The sequence below is a fragment of the Saccoglossus kowalevskii genome, chromosome 21 (assembly GCF_978046115.1).
Source record: "Saccoglossus kowalevskii chromosome 21, keSacKowa6.1, whole genome shotgun sequence".
NCBI lineage: Eukaryota > Metazoa > Hemichordata > Enteropneusta > Harrimaniidae > Saccoglossus > Saccoglossus kowalevskii.
In genome coordinates, this window is record NC_140661.1 from 11,084,949 (window position 1) to 11,106,328 (window position 21,380).

Genomic DNA, 21,380 nt, shown 5'->3' on the forward strand with positions numbered 1-21,380 from the left:
ACCTTCCGAGCCAGTGCAGATTAGCCCTCTGTTAGGGATGTTGCTTCTAATATAGATTTTACGGGTAATTGTCAACATAAATTAGGTAATTTTTCCAAAAATGGCAGCATAGGTTGTCAAAACTTATGAAGTGCACAGCCACATTCAAAATTTGAACAGGAAGACTCAAACATATTTCCCTGCCAAAATTTAGTACATATATTTGCCAATTTCAGTAAATAAGGCTAATAGAATAGTAATTACCTCTCACCTCTAGCCATTTATGCATTTTCCTGTGAATCCATCGTGTCCTCTGTGTCTTCTCCGGCTGGCTCCTCTTCCTCTTTCTTCTCTGGCTTCTCGTATGCCTTCTCACTGGGGGTAACCACCACACCTTCCCAAACAGACATCTCTGTTGCTATAGCTACAAGTAAAATTTAAATTTCACATTTTTTGCAAAGTGTAAACAAAATCACACAAAACAGCATTTTGAATTTCACCTCGCTTCATACTTTTGTTGAGATATTTGCTTCATAGCTTGAATAGTCTCTTATGACACTGATAGCTGACAGAAATTATGAAACTCCTAAATAACTACCAAGAATATATGCAAAACATGCCTTTGTACCAACAATTAGTAGGATACATAATGGCTGCCATTCGACAATTTAAACCAAAGTGTGAAACAAAATAACGTGCATCAGTGACCCACACAAATGACGACTGAGAAACAGTTATTTGTTTTTCGGTACAAAATTGACAGTAAATTGACATGCATGTGTATACCATGATGACTGCCTGTGTTCCAAATTCATGCATGATAGGTCAGCATGTCCAATAAATTATATCAGATATACAATACCGGAAACTTAAGTGACGCTCTACTCACTTGAATCGCCTTCTAATCCAAGCACTTTTTTAAAACCTCCATGACACAGCACTCTGAGTAGCGTCTGAGCTGTGTAAGCTACCTGATCCTTAGGAGCAAATAAATAAGACAATAATTAACATTCTCTATAGAATAACCTGTAAATATCATATATACTTGAACAATTTTATTATGAAAGTTATTGTGGCAGACATTCTCCAATACTGAATGCTATGCATCTGTCATGACTTCATAGGTATGTAACTTCAAGTGCAAATCATACAGTGAATGTTATGAGATGTTTGAAAAGTTAAGCACCAAGCGACAGATTTTGGCAAATGATTACACATTACCTATATGAATACATATGTACCATATTTGCTCTACTGTAAAATACTTTATTTTTGCATGGAGGTAAAGATTCAGTGAAAATAAAATCCAGTGAATATACCTTTTTTCCTATACTTTACATTAAAGTCTCGAAATATCAGTGAAAACAAATTCCATACAAAACACCCACAAATGTCTTTTCAGCGAAAATTAATTCCAGCGAATATAAAGTACCGGTATTTTACAGTATTAGAAATGCAACTCCAATAGAAGCCCACAAAATTAAAAATTGCATTTATTGTATACAACTAATTTGGACAACAGGCTCTGTCAATTATACAAGCAGTGTGCTACTAATTGTGCAATAACTGTATTTTTCCATGCTCACTAGATGTATATGCATACATACAAATCAAACAACTTGCCACATAGACCCCCACATGGAGCGGTCCACAAGAAGTGATCAGAAAGTCCTTACCTGATGTTCCAAAGTCATTGATGTATGCACTCTAATGTTACCACCCTCACATGGATCGGTGATACCGACAGAGCCTGGTAGGAAAAATCCGGATGCCAATAGTTGTAGACATCTTTTGAAAGCGGCGTTGATTGGAAGAGGTTGCCTTGAAGGGTTATTCATGATGGAATAGTGAGCCTACAGAGTAAAAATCACAGATGTTATGAACTAGGTAAAAATTGCTTAGGTAACATCACTGTTTATGATAGATGCACTTATTTGAACTTGAAATTTGCAAAAATGCTTTTACAGAAAACCTTATTCTGGAGTACTGTAAACTGTATTTTTGCTGGAATTAATTTTCACTGAAAAGACTTTTTGGGCGTTTTGTATGGAATTTATTTTCACTGATTTTTGACTGAGTTGAATGTAAAATATAGGCAAAAAAGGTATATTCGCTGGATTTTATTTTCACTAAATCGTTCCTTCAGCGAAAATAGCAAAAATTACCGGTACCTAATTTCAAGCGAAAATAGTATTTTGCAGTACTCTACAGGGTGGAATTATTTACTGGATTTATTTTTACTTATTTCGCTGATCGCAAAATGTGGGAATTTATAACACAATAAACATGCAAGGTTAACAATATAATGTAATGTTTCCCTCACAAGTCATAAGATTATAATAAACCACTCACCAGCAGATCTACAATCCATGGTGTCAGCGGCTCTAATCCAGTAAATCTAGTTTTCAGATCTTTCAAGATACGGATTAACACTTTGATGCTGGAAGAGATAATTGGCAAGGATTAGTTGTTTCATGCTCCAGTGGAAATATATCTAGTCAACGCACTAGTGTATGTGTCAGTGTTAAAAATCACTTTGTGTTTACACTGCCCTCAAGTGATGAGATTTCTGTGTTTTTTTTACTTTAGTTTTTGAGGCACTACATGATGCTTCCACAACATGATCATTCATTAGCCTGTTCAGAATTCAGTCTTTTGTTGATAAGTTTGGATTGCATTCTGTTTCATAATTATTCCTCGCTACTGTAAAATCTGTATTAGAAACCGCGGCTTCTATTAAAATGGTACAATCCAATAGAGGGGGTGCGGCTTCTATTAGAGCATCTACACATATGAGAAATGATGATTTTTTGGCTCCCAATTGTTTAAAAAGAATGGGTGCGACTTCTATTGGGGATGCGGCTTCTAATACAGATTTTACGGTACTTTGTTTTCTGGCTCTAAGGAGCTTCCAAAGGCAAAACCTAAACAATTGTGGTATATGATTACTTTTGTTTTTTTCACTTGTTTTTGTTTAAAAATCTGAGGGCTTGTAAAAATCTGAAATCTTACCTTGAATGGAATGCATTCTCCTCAAACCATCGGGCATGTCTGACAGCAGCAAGATGACTCTGCATTAATTTACCATCCACTGAAATTATAATTAATTATAATTACTAAAGTCTTTTGTGGTTTTATTATTTTTAATAAATACTGATGCATACCTACAATTTATAAAATAATATGCAAAAAAAAGAGTGATATGCGATGAAGTGTGAGATGACGAAATTGTAAGACAGTTTGGGTTCTAAAAAAAATAAAATGGGACCAAGAAATCGCCCAGGTTAATTAGTGATTTGACCTGTCAGGTCATCTCCATAAAAACCTTATTACCTCCATAAAAACAAAGGAAAACTGTAAAGTGTAATTAGGAAGTGCCCCAGATGTTGATGCTCTGGATTACTGTATACAAATCCCCAAGCCTTGGCCATTTTGAATTTATAATAAAGTCATTAGAGACATCTTGAATTAGCGAATCAGTTCTCTCGCTAAATTCGCTAAAAAGACATGCTATACTTTCATTACCAATAAAATGAAAAAAATATTGTATTTAAAGTGATTTTTGTTGAAGAAAGATGCACTGGGTGATACTATAGTGAAATTTTAGGCGGTCTACTTTTTAATTAAGAAAAAAAATGTATAACATTTTAGATATGCAGTTGCTTCTGCAATAGTTCTTTTCGTTTTCAGGTGGTCCAACTACCGGTGCTGAAAGTCGACATAGATATTTTTTTTGAATGAAAATAGAAGTCCCCAAAAAATATTTGATGATCATTTGTTTAAATGTTGAACCCTAGGACGATTTTTCGGATGGGTGAATTTTCGGCAGAATTCAGTACATTCTAAAAATACTGAAGCAAATAAGTGATTCTGTACAAGAAATTCACAAAGCAGGTATAGCAGGGTTCTCCACGAGGGGTTTTTACAGGGCGCCGCGCCCTGTTATCTGAAATTGGCGCCCTGTTTAAATTGTCAGCGCCCTGTTATATTTCCTGTGCGCCCTGCATGGTCCCAGACAAAGAATTGTTTACAAAACAGGCCAACACTCATTGTCTTCCGAAGATGATTCATCGTGCTCAGGGTAACTGGTTCATTGTTTTAAGGTGCAACTGTGAAAATTCCGGTTTGTTATCGTAGCAGGTCACCGTGAGGTGATAACACCACCAAACAAAAAGTTACAATTTTTTTCAACACGATTAAAACTGAACATGTGGCCTAGAAAAGTACATTACCGTACCCATATTTTTACTGCCAGGGTGACGTCAAATATATAAAATCGTTATCGGTAAAACCATTCGTTAAACATAAGGTCTATGGTTAAAACCAAGTTCACGCCGTGACTAGGTAGCGGCAACATCGTCACCGCCGAGTGGAACAAACGACCAACGCAGCCGACGTACCATCACGGACATTGCTGATCACCAAGAAGTCCATACGAATGCTTGCTTGAACATGTAAATGTTTATATTTAAATGTCACTATTTAAAGTTGAATTTTCTTTAAATCACGATTTAAAAACCCCAGTAAAACGGCCATGCTTTCAACTCGCATCATAAGTGGAGGAAATAAATTTACTTGTGTTCTTTTGGAACAAATATTCTAATTGGTTGTTTTTCGCGTCAATGCGTGGCTTTGGCCAATCAAAAGCATCGTTACATAGTATCAGGTGCACACAGTAAAATGAACTGTTTCCGGGTCATAGCTGTTTTCAACGAAGCAGACATCAAACTTTCGATTCGAATGAAAATTATTCTTTTAAGTATGTATTTAGTTTTTTTATACCTAATTCTATTATTTTTGATAGTAACTGTTAACTGCAGATCGAAAATCTTCTATTGTGTACATTTTATTTCGTTGGTTTTTGGTGGCATTCATGCAAGTTTTTTAATGAACCAATTACGAACGTTTGTGCGACATACATTTTATTTTGCTTCATAAATATAAATCATAAATATAAATTTTTGCTAAAAATTAAATAAAGCATGTATGTATCTATTTGGGAAAATAAATTAACAAACTTGTTATGTCTTTTTCTAGACGCGATCATTACTTGTAAACAACTGATGTCGCCGCTTGAGGAATCGTGCAGCTAAAATCAGCTGATTGTACGTGCTGACGTTTACTTAATAATAGCTCTTCAAAATTCCTATTCATTTTGTAATAATAAATATATATTATGCATATGTAATAATATATGTAGATTAATAGATTTTTTAGTTTCCATTTTTCAACATCCTTGCCAATGATGCACGTTACAAATGTGCCACGCCCACTTCACATTGGCGCGCCCTGTTTAATTTTCAAACCGTGGAGAACCCTGTATAGATGCGTCTTCCATTTTTTAACATGGCAATAAATAATGATGCTCATTTTAAAATAAGTCTCTTTTTATTGAACATTTCCAAACATCTACTGCATTTTAATGCCACTGGTTTTAATGATGTGAACATGGAATTCGCAAGATATATCTAAGTTGAATTTGCTTTTCCGATAAAATTTTGTACATACACATTGTACAACACTGCGAATATATGCACTACCATATTAAAAACAACAACAAAGCTGTTAAAATTTTACTTCAAATAAGCTACACTGTGATGTGTTGACTCAGGAACACACAAAACATCAAAGAAACCAGAAAGCTTTCATGTTTGACTTCTTGTTTATTCCACCATTTTCAGATGCCCCAACGGCACTACTTTTTATATATCGATACACTCGGGTGATCAGTTGACATATAACACCATTACAAAAAGTATGTATTTTGACGTGTGCAATAAAGTAGTTCCAAAAATATCACATACACCCAGGAATAAAAGTGTAACAAAGTATTTCTATGTTCAGGATGTAGCGTAAAAACTCTATTAATTCGCGGTAGTAAAAATAATTATTTTTTCAAGTGCACGAATTATGTAATAGCGTAAAAACGGAAATTATTGGTTTTTGGTGCGCGAATTAAAAGAGTACTTTTTGATCGATTCAAAAGGGAGCTGTTTTCATAAATTTATTAGTGATTTGTTTTGTTTTCCAATGAACACGATTACAGGACGTTTTTTTAGTGCCTCTGAGACTCGTGGCTAGCGACATTCATGGTGTATAGTCGGGCAGAGAACACGCACTGCGTCAAGGACCACGCACCATGTTACACTTGAAATGAACGGTGAAATGGCAAAGGTCACTCTGGACACAAACAAACAATGAACACGTGGCTACAAAGCAGCCGCCTGGCTGCACTGCCTTTTTTTATTTTTCTAGGCATCGCCCGGGCGATGTTATGGCAGATATTACAAAGCCCATCTTGTCGGAAAAAATAACCCTGCGTTGATAAAAATGGTCTCAGAAAATGTTTAGAAAAAATAATGTTTCGCGTTGACCAAATATAATCATGCAAAGAATAAATTCAAAGTGTTTTAATACATAGGTGAGAGGTTGCATCACTAAGAAGGAAAAGCAAGCCAAAGTCAAAACGGGGTGCCTCATAGACATGACACAACACACGCTGCGACAACTGAGTGATCAGCGACATCATTTTGGGACGCAATTGAACTTCAAGTACTTTTTTGCGAAACTTGTTGCGCGGCGATGCTGACATCAAGTGTGTGTTGACCGAAGTTTGACCCCAAGTCATTTGTTCGAAAAATCTTTTAACTCACAAATACCATGGACGCGAAGAGTTAACTGGGGGTTAAATGAAAGGGAACGTCTTTCTTGGACAAAAAACACATCAGTACAAGATTATGTGTGCAAGGTTAGATTTATAGAAAGTACATGACAGCTTAACTCTGTGTTTTTTACCGAATCCGGTATAATGAAAATGTGACACGAGGTCAATCGCCCGACCAATCAAAAATGTCAATTTACACACCATAGGACGTACTGAGCTTTCCATCACAGAAATTCGTAATCGATGTGCTGACCGATGGATATTTATCGACTAAGTAATAATCTTGCCCAACATCTGTAGTGTCGTGGGGGAATGATTTTTTCACGTTAAATCTTTACAGAACCTAAACTGCTTGCTAACTGAAAAGCTGTGATGACTGAGATCATCTGTGATTGCGGCGACACCAAGTACTGATAACATAAAATGTATATTTTTAATGTCTTCATGCAATATATTCTGAGTTATCCACTTTATTCTGGCCCGCAAATTAATAGGATACAATTTTAAACATGTTTTTGAACGCCGCGAATTAAAAGGATACATTTAAAAAATTAGCGTTCGAAAATAAAATGGATGCGCGAACTAATAGAGACCGCGAATTAATCGAGTTTTTACGGTATATACATTACTTACAATGTAGATCTGGGTCCAGCTTTCTGAGATTTGGAGGAATGGTAGTTATAAGGATTTCTACAGTAGCCTCAGCAGAACTGATTTCAAATCCAGACTCGTTTTTCAGTAAGGTTAAGATTTCGCCAGGATCAGCAGCAACCAAGGCATCCAGAACTTTGTTCCCAAGAGCTGCTACAGCTTCAACTGAAAAGAGTATAAATCAAAATTTTGAACTATTGTCATACAGTACAGGTAAATGTATTGTTTGTCATTGCTCATTGTTTGGATAGCTGTTTTCAAGTTTTCAGGGATAAACCAATAAGTTTGTTGAACATAGTGGGTTTGAAATGTATGCAAAAGAGTTTTTGTGTGAGAACATGTTCTATTGTAACTACAAAATATCTGTTAGCATAGGACGAATTACTGAAACTGCTGTATTTTTACATAGACTTACAAATAAGTCTGTACCCCAATTTTTATTTTATTCAAAATGTTTTTCCATCATTATTATATGACATTTTTAATTCAATGGATTGTGTTTAATTTTTTTTTATGTATTTTCGCATATATTAACTCTGTAATCCATATAAATAAATACAACATTTATGTCAAATGTAAGGTCAGTACCAATAAATGTCTTTTTTCACAGCAAAATATAACAAATTTCAAGGACTCTCAAAGTGAAATTGAACAACCTTAACTCAAAAAAATGTTAAATTGACTGTGGTGTTATAATCCCTACCTGTGGGTAGTATTTTTAGTATAACAACAATATCGGCAACATTTAGTCCCGTCATCATGGTGCCTTTCTTGTGAGAGCCGACTTGCCTGACCTCTTCCAATTGCTACAAAAAAAAAGTCAAAATAGTCTTAGAAATAAACACCACAATGTCTTTATAAAAAAAAATATATTGTTCAAGAAGACAAGTATCATGTGCATGTTTTGATGGTAGAAGTAAATATTTCTGTAGCAAATTGCTACAAAAACAACATCAATACATGTATGTATTTGCATTCCTGTTATTGACAGTCTTTATTATCTGAAATGTAGTTCTTTTTGCCTGTAACAATCGTTTTACTTTAACAACTTTGCATGTTATACACAGAGATTACTGTGGAATACTTTATTTTCGCTGGAATTAATTTTCGCTGAAAAGGCTTTTTGGGCGTTTTGTATGGAATTTATTTTCACTGATTTTTGATGAGCTTAATGTGAAATATAGGAAAAAATGTATATTCGCAGGATTTTATTTTCACGGAATCATCCCTTCAGCAAAAATAGCGAAAATAAATTCCAAGCGAAAATAAAGTATTCTACAGTAATTTAAATAGAATTTAAAAATATTGCTACAGTGTTCTCCCCAGGATGTAAACAGCGTGGCGGTCCCGCCACAGTGCTTCGATTTGCCACCACACCGGTCTGACACCACCATGGTGATTAGCAAGACCGCCACAGTGTTTTTTTTATTGGGGATTTCGTCACGCTGGTCGGCCCGACCGGCACTCAAAATTAGCGACCACCACGGAAACGCGTCCGACTATTGTCATATTGTTATTATACTTACGTACCGACCGACAAGCATCCTGCCAGTCGTGGATAATAATTTGTAAACAAAAGACATAGTCGTGCGATGTGGTATCGGCTTTAAACAATACAAGTCAATTTTGTAAAATTAGCATTGTAAAATTAAAATTGTAAAATCTTTGTTTGTAAGTAAACATTTTCTGACGATAGATGCAGTCTTTAGATTGATAGCTAAAATTCATTCAAAATCAATTCCACCCCGATGTAACATGGGCAAAGCGGAGTTCACGATCAGTTTAATATGCTACTCAAGAAAAAACAAGGTGTTTATTGCGTGATTGGGTAAAATACATTTGAACTGTTATCATCGTGAATCATGTAAAAATTCTTCTTTCAAGACTTCTTTTACCTTTCAAAAATTGCTAATCACCTCTTTCGAAAACCATCATGCAGTTTTCAGTGTTCTCCCCAGACTTCATGTCAAGCATCACGGCCAATTTGCATAACAATGCATCTAATTTGCATAATTTTTATTTGCATAATAATCAGTTTTTCCCAACAAATATTGTCAATCTACAATTAATTAAAGACAAGATATTTTTATATCTGATAAATTTTATATCATTTTACTGCATTGTATTTTATGTTTTTGTATCAAGTCAAATAAAGTTTGAAATGGAACAGCATAAAAAGGAAAAATAATTGAAAGACTCGTGTTATAGCCAGTCAGTGAATATAATGTTATCCATGGATGTAACTGGTTCATCATTGTGTATAAGTTTTAGAGCCCATGTCAATGTCGGTTCATATAAACGTCGGGGGAAAACATTTTTTGGTTAAATTTATAAAGTCGGCAAGATATCGAAATATATTGAAATTAATAAATCAATAATTAGAAACAAATTCTACAATGGCAGTTCGGCGATTTTTCATTGCAATATACCTTGTGAGTACAACACTACGATCACCCTACGATCACCGTAACATTGTCAGCTGACGGCATTGCGTTGGACGGGTATTCACCACTGCTATTGCGATCATCTGTATCTGACTTTTTGGTGTGAAATACACAATTTTTTTTTAAAACAATTCATTGACGATTATCATAGGCATTACATCAAAATCGCCAACGAGATGTTGTTTTTAAACATCGCGGAAAATCATGCATTCTGCGCCGCCATCTTTGTTACCTCGATCAGAACCCCTGATAGCCCAGCATGCATCGGTCACAATGTTGCAACGTGCATTATGTCGCTCTAGGGCGGCGTTCTTCTGTACTAAGGCACCCTATGAATGGGGTATTTCCAGAGGTCAGAGTTTTTTCTCAATCCGTTTCGTCTGCTGTTGAATTATTCATACTTTTCTTTCCAATGCGACTTAATTTCACTTGTTTTTTTTTAATTTTGGGGTAATTAATGTCACCGGCGATTGAGTGATAGCAAATCAGAGTGCAGCAAATCGGGGTTGATCTTTGCGACGTACGCCGTGAGTTGTTTTGTCACATTGTTGCCGTTGCGTGTAATGGGCAAATTATTGCTACTCTAGTTAATTTTTTGTTTGATTTGGAGGCTCTGCACCTTTGAAAGACTTCGCAACATATTGCAGACTTCCGGTTCTTGCACTGTCTTTGTATGGCTAACAAAAGCGGGATTACCTAAATTAATAAATGTTATTGTTTTAAATACGTGCAAGACGAGACTGACACTTGTAAACAAAAACATAAGCATCACGGGCGAGTGACCAAGCGTCACGGACAAAGGGCAAGCATCACGGCCGAGTGTCCAAGCGTCACGGTACCGTGTCGCTTCAGAGGCCTGGGGAGAACACTGGTTTTCATCTAAAATTCATACCAACACATCGTGCTACGACATCGCTTTACTTCCACAATGTAATTGTTATGATCACGATCATTCGGAAAACTTCGGGTTCTACCGGCATTACCATGCGGCATTCTGATTGGTTAATGGCGTTTTTGACCCACCGGGACAAAGGACATATGCGGTCAATTAACGCGTCACAGCTATCATGGCGAGTCTGTGTTTTTCACGAAGTGATCGAGTGATCAAAAATAATTTCTCCCGATAAAACTAGTTAAAATTTTACGTTTTATTCATATAAAAAATTTAATTTTTGCATGGCATCATGACCGAGTAAGAGGAATTATTGGTATAACCGGTGTATAACATCGCGAAGTAAGTTATGTCACGCCGTAACTTTGATGATTGTTTGGAAGTGTTATTTGTTCGTTCATTTACTGTAAATGTAAACGTTGTAGAAGCTGATGGTCGGAATAATAACCAACAATCCACCAAATAATTACGTGGTCGATTTTTTGGAGGAGAATTTTGTAGTAAATAAGATCATGAAAGTCTTGAACATAATCCTGGCTGGAACGTTTCAGATGAGTTTCATTTAACCTTTCACAATTTATTTGTTTCTTTTTAGTCTGCAGTATTTGCATTTTGAGAAGGTTTCATTTTTAAATTCAAACTCTTCTAAGTTGTGAAACGTAATTTTTTGACTCCAAAAAAAAATATTTGCACTGTGACGGAGCTTATTAATATTACAAAAGTGCCCAAAATAAAAGTGTTTATAACACTGTGTTAAAGCAAATAAATATCTGCCACTTTGTTTTTGAAAATATATGTTGTTTATTGTGTGGGTGTAAATGTGCTTTGGTCAATTTCTATTATTATGTAAATGATATGCAATTGATATGCAAATTAGGCCGCCACAGTGGTTTAAATTCCTGGGGAGAACACTGTTGCTACACTTCTATGAAAAGTATTTAAACTTGCATAACTTGCAACTCCTGACAGATTTACATTAAATTAAAGGGCGGCAGTCGTCGTGCCGCGTCTTGTTCGCTATGGGATTCATAGCTCGTATACAACGATTTTTTTACGCGTGTAAAATACATTGTTTATTTCGAAAAACGCACTGCGCAACAACCACCACGCTTTAAGTAAAGTGATTAATTAAAAAAAAGCGTCAACCTTGTAGATGTAGAAGCCACATAGACTTTGATTCATAAAACTATATACACTACAAGGACCTTGTATGGTCTATGATAGAATACAAACCCTCTCTGATGAACAATAGTGTATAAGACAGGGTTCTCCCTAGCAGGCAGAGAGTGCTGGACGGTATGAATATTCATGAGCTCATTAATATGCATGAATAATTAATATTAAAAATGGCCACAGGGAGTGAGTATTTCTTTGACAGGAGTCAAAATACTAACAAAAGACAGGTCATATGTAATGATATTTATTATACAGAAGGGAAGATTACAACACAACACGGGATAAATAATACACTAACAAATCAACTTTAACCCTTAAGACGCGATGTACGAGAATACTCGTAATAGCGCATCTGAATCTCACAGCGAAGTACGAGAATAATCGTAAACGACCCTCTGAGAAATTGCGTTGTTTTGAATGACGTATATGTGGAGTACATCATCAATAAAGCCGAAAAACGTATGAAATAAACTTTGACCTGTGTATATGTGTGTGTTATTCTTGCCTCAACCGGGGATTCCCCGCCTAATATGCAAATTGCATGTACAAATTCCATAGCTCGACCGCTAACTTTGAATGTTTGACTAGCAACGCAATCAAAATGGCGACGCCAAATTTGCATTTCAATGACCCTGAAATACAAGCTGTATGGGACGAAATATTTGCAGATTCTGAATACGAATTTGAAGGTTTTACTGCGGAAGAGATCGATTTTGGTGATATTCCGAATGATGATACCGAGTGGGAGATTCAAAATTCTGGAGTGGAAGTTGCCGACGATACTCGTCTTGGTTGGTCATCGAAAGCAAGTGGCGACGACATTTTGGTACCGCCGTTCACCGGTGTTCCGGGACTCAATGTTCAATTGCCGGAAAACGCAACCGCATTAGATTTTGTCAAGTTATTTCTTAAAGATGAGGACATTATTTTCACTACTGCATGCTGAAGCTCATTAGCTTGTTTATTATATATACACATATTTGAAAACACAAGCAACTACTACAAATAAATTGATCTAGTTGCAATTGTAAATAAATAATTATCCATGAATGCTTTTCACAGCTTTCGTAAACAAAATGGAGATTTTCCCCCTAAATTGCGATGTATTAAATGCTTGCAGCTCTTGCATTCAAATGTGTTTTTCATCAAACAGCTGTTGTTGGTGCTAATGGTATGCTAATGATATGCAAATTTATTTATTACAATGCAATTTTTGTTATCAAAATATCACATTCTTCATATAATATATTTACAGTTCTGTTCAATATTTTATATATTTTACTTCCATGAGTTTTTTTTCGTGGACATTTACATAATTTCTGTCTTAATTTTTTTTTACCAAAAACAATCATTATTACATCAAAATAAAGTCCCAAATTTGTGTAAATTACATCAATAAGGAGTGGCAACTGTTTGATGATCACAAACTGCAAATCCAAGTATTTCATTCACTATAACGACTTATTTAGGTAGTCTTTTTTATAAAATGTCATTCATTGGTGCTAAATGATATGCAAATGATATGCTAATTTGTGTATATATGGTCCGAATTTTTTTTTCTTAATGCATACTTTCAGAATATCAACAAATTCCTCAGATAAATGATAGCCATCTGACTTATAAATATTAAATAATAGAAGAATAATATTTTTATTTAAATTTTACTAAAACTGTTGTTTTTATACCCAAAATGTATACCACAAAATCTATAAGTGGTCATAACAATACAATATTATGAAAGATTGTTTTTTCTAGATATGTTTACATATCACATTATTGACTTTTGCATGGCAAATAAAAAAGTTACGATTATTGAATCCACAGTGACTGTCTGTCTTATTTTTTTGAAAAGAATGCAGTGGGGGGAACGTTATGGTCAGATAAATTGAAGCATGTTAAGGGTTAAAGACTTAAATCGTTTTTTAAAATTAATGTTTTATGAAGTCAGCCAAAATAAAATAACGTTTCAAAAACGTACTATAACTTATTTTCTGTATTTTTGTTTTGAGAAAAATCAATAGCTACTGGAAATTTAATGTTTGTATATTTTGTTTATTTGGATGTGGCAATATAAAATTTAGTTGTCGTAATGTATTGGTTCATTAAAAACTTGCATGCCAAAAAGCAAGATGATAAAACAAAATAAAATCTACTCAATAGAAGATTTTCGATCTGCAGTTAACAGTTTCTAGCAAAAATAATAGCATTATGTATAAAAAAAATACATACTTAAAAGAATAATTTTCATTCGAATCGAAAGTTTGTTGATGTCTGCTTCGTTGAAAACAGCTATGACCCGGAAACAGTTCATTTTACTGCGTGTACCCTGATACTATGTAACGATGCTTTTGATTGGACAAAGCCACGCATTGACGCGAAAAACAACCAATCAGAATATTTGATCCAATAAGAACACAAGTAAATTTATTTCCTTCACTTATGACGCGAGTTGAAAGCAAGGCCGTTTTACCGGGGTTTTTAAATCGTGATTTGAAGAAAATTCAACTTTAAATAGTCGAAATATAAACATTTACATCTTTAATCAAGCATTCGTCTGGACTTTTTGGTGATCAACTATGTTGTCTGTGATGGTACGTCAGCTGCGTTTACTGATCATGCAAGTGCATGGCTGCCTTCGTTCCGCTCGGCAATGACAATGTTGCCGCTACAAGTCATGGCGTGAACTTGGTTTTAACCATAGACCTTATTTAGTCTTTAACGAATGGTTTTACCGATATCGGTTTTGTATATTTGACGTCACCCTGGCAGTAAAAATATGGGTACGGTAATCCTCTTTTCTATGCGTTACCGCCGTGCTAAGTAGGGTTTCACCCACACTCGATTGCCACTGGGCCTCTCACATCGCCAACTCGTTGAGTTGAGTTTCACGCCTATTGTTTTTTTTAATTGGTTACACAACCCAAGCTTTGATTATCCACCCTCTCAAACATTCTTTTGTCTTCCAGCGCGTTTGTTGCGTCATGGACAAAAACAATAGTGCCGGACGGCAGCCATATGTGCCGGTCGTTAATTCTGAGTGCCGGACGGCGCCGTCCACCCCCGCCCAGCGTGGGGAGAACCCTGATAAGAACATGTACATACCACTTCAAAATTTCCAGGTGCCACAATAAGGTTGTCAAGAACATTGTTGATTTTAGTGACCAGACTCAAAATAGCAGCTTGCTCTCCAGCAGTGGGCGTCAAATCTTGATTCTTTTTCAAAATAGCCTGAAAAGAACGACATCATAAGCCTAAGTACAGCTTGCATTCTGATTTCCGATAACCAATTTTTATTAAATGTAAAGTTTGCAAGAGGCATAAAGTAGAAGCATCACTGCCTGACAATCATAGGATACCAACAATGTCATCAAAGAAAGTGCAAAAAAAGAAAGAATTAATTTAGTAAAATCACAAGTAAACAGTGAGATTTTTGAGCTTAGTTCCATAAATAATTGCATTTACACTCATTCAAATTATCCCATATATAGATAAACCACATTACATGACATCATATTCAAACAATGTAAACGAAGTAGAAAAAATATCAAAAGTGGCAAAAACGGAATCACACCACTGAACACAAACTTTTGCACAGCGTAAAATTTTATTGTCATTTCAGGCTTTTATGTCTCATTAAATTATCACTACAAGGGAAGAAAAAAATTAATAAAAACATTATGAGAATGACACACAGTAACTAAGCATAAATTCATACTGTCTCTTTCCATACTTGGTGATAACATCTTATTAGAATACCAGCTGTACTGTACAGTGTTGAACCATTTTATCACCAGTTCCCTTTTTACATCACATATTCACAAAATAGTCCTGTTTATAGTCTACACTTTCCTTCGGAAGACCGAGACAAAAAATAGCCAAATTTTTAGTAGAAACCTAAAATTGACTAAAATTGTGTCTGTCGGCTCTAAAATTAGAGTTTATTTCCAAAAATAATGAAGAATACAAGAAAAAAGAACATAACCATGTGGGCGTCTGGAGGTGAAAAGGTGAAAATCTAAACTGATTAAAGAAGTGTCAGGCATGGTATCGTATGACGACTTTGATGTTGATACTTTAAAGGTACATATAAATTTAAGTTTAGGAAACAATACTGATACCTGTTGGATCATCTGTATCTAAACTCACCTCTGTGAAAGCTGTCTCATCTGGTGATGGTTTTACTCTCTGGAATATGTTTTCACACTAAAAATACAAACAGAATATTTCAAGTAGAATCCAACTCGTATTCTTTTTTATAATGTCAAAATAAACAGTGTCTGGTGTATGTACATGTAATTGTGTCACTGAAATATGAGATTTTGAACAAGAGATCATCATCTTGCAAGAACTCATTGATTCTCTACATTATATACATTAATCACTAATGTCAACTGAAATTTTTATAAATTTAGGAAGTTTTGGCCACCATTTGCCACCTTGGGAAGTTCCAGTCACACACGTATTTATGTTACTGATTCAGTTCCTGACTTAATATATATTTATATATTTTTACTAATAACTTGTGCATTGCACACAAAGCTTATTAATTTTTATTTACTAATAATTTACACGGTGCAAGTACAGCAAATTTATATTTATGTTGCAAGTACTGCTTCATTATAATATTTACTTGTAACTCACACGATGCAAGAACGACATACTGTAAAATACTTTATTTTCGCTGAAGTGATATAAATCAGCTAAAATAAAAGCCAGTGAAAATATGTTTTTTTCTATATTTTACATTCATCAAAAAACAGTGAAAATTAAGTTCACACAAAACAGCCAAATACTATTTCAGCAAAAATTAATTCCAGCTAAAATAAAGTATTTTACATATGTTGCAAGTATGGCATATTTATTTCATTTATAAACAATTCAAAATAAGCCGATTGTAAATAAATATATACAAGTCTTGCAAATATGTTAATAAATATATATATCTGAAAGAACTCAATCCCTAAGAATACAATGTAAAACGTGTGTGGCCAAAACTTCCAGAGTGGCAAATGGTGGCCGAAATTGTCCCTCACCAATCTTAGCGCACTGATGTCACTGGTCACAGTGGTGCATCCAGTAGTCCAACTTTTACCAGCGCACTTTTTAGTTCTGAGATATATGCCACATTTCAGTGCATGCAAGAAATACTGTTCAATAAAACACAATTGTGTTCTTACCTGTACAAAGTCAAAGGGCATGTGTGGAACAAAACTCCGAAATCTGGAAAAAGATAAGAATAGAAAACAATTTATCATAATGAGAGGATTTCACACATGACAATTTTGAGACATCGTTCCTGATTTGTTTGTTGCCATGACTACTAGTACTTACTGTGGTTGGCCTGGCGATCTGTATGGCATAGGACGTCCTCCTCTTCCCCGACCACGGCCTCTGGTGTCCCTGAAAAAAGTAGAACATTAAACAATATTAAAATGGTTCAGTATTTAGCAAGTCAACCATTCAAAATGAATATTATAATTGCATAGTATTAGCGGCCTATACATTATAGGTTGTAGCACTGTGACTTCACATGTTCACATTTTTGCCAACCAGCATGCTGATCAGAACTACCTATGATTTGCTTTGACAATTTTGCCCATAAGTTTACTCGTACATGTATATAATAATAATAATTTTATTCAACACGAAAATCTACTACAGAGAGTAATTTTATGGTTGTAAAACAAGAACAGAAATAATACTTCACACAACTAATATCACAAATAGCACATTAAACATAAGCTAATGTTATTGTTCAGTACAAAGCAAGACGGAAGTACAGTTCAATCCACCAGAATCACAAATAAAACATTGAATACATGTAACTAAGAATGGAGGAAAAAATACATGAAAATTAGTATAACAATAAAACTACTAAGCTACTAAATATGCCATTGCATTAAAACTACCTGCAGACTAATTTGATGGAGTTACTATGTTTCATCTCTCAAGTTCATACTTGTATGTATGAATTGTGCAGTTTCTATTCCTGCAAAGCTTGTCATAATTAATCGGAATTTTTCGTCTTCATTCATTTTCAAGAAGTCAGATTTTTTGCCCTGTATATATTTAAATAATTTATTACGGGGTATGTCATATTTACTGCATCCTATTAAGAAATGGTACTCGTCTTCAATTTTATCATCTGTGCAGAGTTTACATATTCTTTCGTTTCTAGGAATTTTCTTTTGTCTGCCAGTCTCAATGAGTAGTTTATGATCAGAAATTCTAAATTTGCAAAATAATCGCCTTAATTTTAAATTTTTTATATCATTTAAATAATTCTCCATATTAAAAGTAATGTTAAATTTTCTGTATGAAGTTAGTTTGATTGTTGCTCCATTCATTCTGCTGTCATTAAATAATTCCCTTCTCCATGTTTTTACATAATTTTCTCTGAGTACCTCCCCTATATTTTTTTCATGTTGTTTTGATAATTCTGAAAGATTGTTGTTTTTAGTTATCTCTTCTATTCTTTCTACCCATCCTGTTTTCCAAGTGTTCATTTCCATAAAGGCAGTTGCTACAATGTTTGGAATTACTGGGGCTTTTAGTCTCAACCAATATTTTAACATTTGTGTTTCAATTTTGATGTTCAATGGATATCTACCCAGCTCTTCAAGAATGGCAATTTTTGTTGAATTTTTGCTGACACCTAAAAGATATCTACAGAATGCAAACTGTACACTTTCTATAATGTTACTATGTTTTGCTGATTCTTCTCCCCATACTTCACACCCATAATTAATGATTGGTACAATTAATTTATCAAATAAATTCAATGCTGTGCTAATGCGATAATGTTAATAAAGACTGCTTTAGTGGAAACATAGCTTTCATAGCTTTCTCTTTTAAAGTATTGGACGCAGTTTTGAATCTTCCATTCGGCGTGAAAACTATACCCAGGTAATTAAAACTATCTACTGTGGCAATTTCATTTCCCTCATAAAACACTGACTTCTTATTTAATGTATGATTTCTTTTATTGAATACCATTAATTTAGTTTTATTGAGGCTTACTGATAGTTTCCAAGAATTGCTGTATTTTGCCAGTGCATCTATGCTGCACTGCATACCTTCCTGGGTCTGTGATAATATTAGGACGTCATCAGCAAATAAAATGCAGTTTAGTTTTTGGCTGTTTAGTTCAGGGGGGGGTGCCATTTGCAGATTTTATTTTTTCCGGCAAGTCATTAATGAATAAACTAAATAAAGTTGGACTTATATTACAGCCTTGTTTTACCCCCATAAATGAATCAAAAATAAATGTTTTACCCCCATAAATGGTAAAAACTAGTAAAGGGCTCACAAATGAATCAAATTCATTTGTGAGCCCTTTACTAGTTTTTACCTTGTAGGATACCCCACTATACATATTTTTTATGAGGTTGTAAATATTTCCGGTGATATGTAATAATATGTAATATGTAATAACGCTTGAATGCCCAGGGATCTCACCAGCCCAACTAGAGTGGCGTCGCCATCATTTTATCTTTTGGTGTGAACAACCAGTAATTGCCAACCAGTCACTACATACACGTATGTGTGCAAAACATAAACAAGTGCAACAGCCTACATGTAGTGTGATTCACATTGTAGTTTTTCATATCAGATCCATAACGGCCAGGACTTGTTTCATTTTACACAGACCGAATAAACACTGTCTAAATTATTGTTACAACCAGTATAAACAGTTTTCATGATGGCCTGGATTAGTTACTATTTTTTTAATATGCCAGATAATCAATGCTGTTTGGCATGATAAATTCTTGTAATAATTTTCCATCACCTACAATGAAAATCCACATAATCTGATTGGTCATACAAGCGTATTGATCTATTGACATCATTTCTGACAATTGCAAAATACGCTCATGCCTCAATCTGTCAATGGTTTTATACTAAAACTTTCAAAGGTAAAAATATTGTAATTTGAATGTACATGTATTTCAATGGTCGACGGTTGAATGGTATTTTTCATAGACGATTTACTCGTGTCAATTAAACTGTATATGTCAAATTACAGGTATATGTTAGTTTTTATAATTTGGTGCTATGTGCAAACTGGAGAAGAAGATCCTTAAAGGCAGAGGTTTCGCCTAACAATCTTATGAGTTTCAAAAAAATGGGTAAAATCAAATGTAAAAGCACGCAGCTCCCGAAGCTATATGGTAAATATTGATACGAAAACAAAACAAAAGATCCCGACTGAAGAAAACATCGCCAGGATTTGATTATGAAGTCAACGAAACTGGCACCTCTTCATTAAGTACGGGTATGCCGAACTTCTTAATATAATAGACTACATAGGATAATTTGTTCCGCTTACCTCATTTCGTGATGTATAATTTAAAAAGCCGGGTCAAGTTAGAAACACAACACTCGTGTTGTTGAAAATCAATGGCGTGGGTTTTGTGTTTGTTTGTTCGGTATTAGGCAACTCACCCATATGGTAAATAGCGCCACCAAAGACCCACAAGCATGAAACTTTGTTTTTAAGATCTCAGACATTCGATTTAAAATACTAAAAGAAAACATTTACCACATTTTCAAAAGTGTCACATAATTATTGACTTTGACACATGTCATCAACTTTTCGCATTTTTTGAAAAATGGACAATTTTGAAACAATTTCAATAGGAAGCCACATTATCAGAACGTCCCAATACATCTTGACAACTACCACTACAGGCCATTTTTCGTTCACTGTGAAATCTTGAGTCATGCGTGAAAAAAAACATAAAAACAGTACAAACACACTCCAATATATGTATTATCAAATGATACGTGCTATACAGATTTGATGATGGTCAATTTTGATGAAGTAGGGTATCTCAATACCATAGTCCTCTCTGAAATATCAGCATTTTGACATTGAACTATAGAAGAGAAATTGAAGTTCAAAATCAAACCATTCAACTTTTTGCAGCGGATGATCTGCGTCTTTTATGCATTATCCAAGATCTTGCACTGAAGGAAAAATTGCCTATTACATAAGATTTTGGACCTTATGTAACCAAGCTTTTAACTACAGGAAAAATTGCCTATTACATAAGATTTTGGACCTTATGTAACCAAGCTTTTAACTACAGGAAAAATTGCCTATTACATAAGATTTTGGACCTTATGTAACCAAGCTTTTAACTACAGGAAAAATTGCCTATTACATAAGATTTTGGACCTTATGTAACCAAGCTTTTAACTACAGGAAAAATTGCCTATTACATAAGATTTTGGACCTTATCTAACCAAGCTTTTAACTACAGGAAAAATTTATTTGGCTAAAAAATCATTATTTTTATGTATGTTCAACCTGTGAGAAAAATAGTTTAGTGTCTATTTATTTAAAACACAAACAGCAATATTCAATGATAAACAGTATAACATTTATTACATGTAAAAATATTTAAATTCTGCTGCAAGATGCAACTTGTATACAACTTTCAATACATGTACAATAACATGTATTTTGGTGATACATGGCCTAGCCTTGTCAAATTTTGTATGCATAAAATGAAGACACATAAATATCACACACAAGTCTACACATATTGTGCGTACATGGAATTTAAAT

The 21,380-nt window shown here is 34.5% G+C and overlaps 1 protein-coding gene across 1 annotated transcript; it reads right to left on the reverse strand.

The window, feature by feature from the left end:
• Positions 1 to 250: 250 nt before the first annotated feature.
• Positions 251 to 20,233, reverse strand: LOC100366531 (interleukin enhancer-binding factor 2 homolog). Its single transcript, XM_006822752.3, has 12 exons — positions 20,136 to 20,233; positions 17,138 to 17,206; positions 16,984 to 17,026; positions 15,953 to 16,009; positions 14,909 to 15,034; positions 7,998 to 8,100; positions 7,277 to 7,459; positions 2,992 to 3,070; positions 2,332 to 2,419; positions 1,656 to 1,832; positions 869 to 956; positions 251 to 403 (listed from the first exon to the last, which is right to left on the reverse strand). Exons 1-12 carry the CDS (start codon positions 20,138 to 20,140, stop codon positions 261 to 263), a joined length of 1,161 nt encoding a protein of 386 aa, XP_006822815.1. The 5' UTR covers positions 20,141 to 20,233; the 3' UTR covers positions 251 to 260.
• Between the last annotated feature and the right edge of the window lie 1,147 nt (positions 20,234 to 21,380).

Coding starts and splice junctions, on each gene's coding strand:
- LOC100366531 (XM_006822752.3), bottom strand. Junction 17,027..17,137: donor AGATCGCCAGGCCAACCACA/GTAAGTACTAGT, acceptor ATCTTTTTCCAG/ATTTCGGAGTTTTGTTCCAC. Junction 1,833..2,331: donor CATGGATTGTAGATCTGCTG/GTGAGTGGTTTA, acceptor TTTACTCTGTAG/GCTCACTATTCCATCATGAA.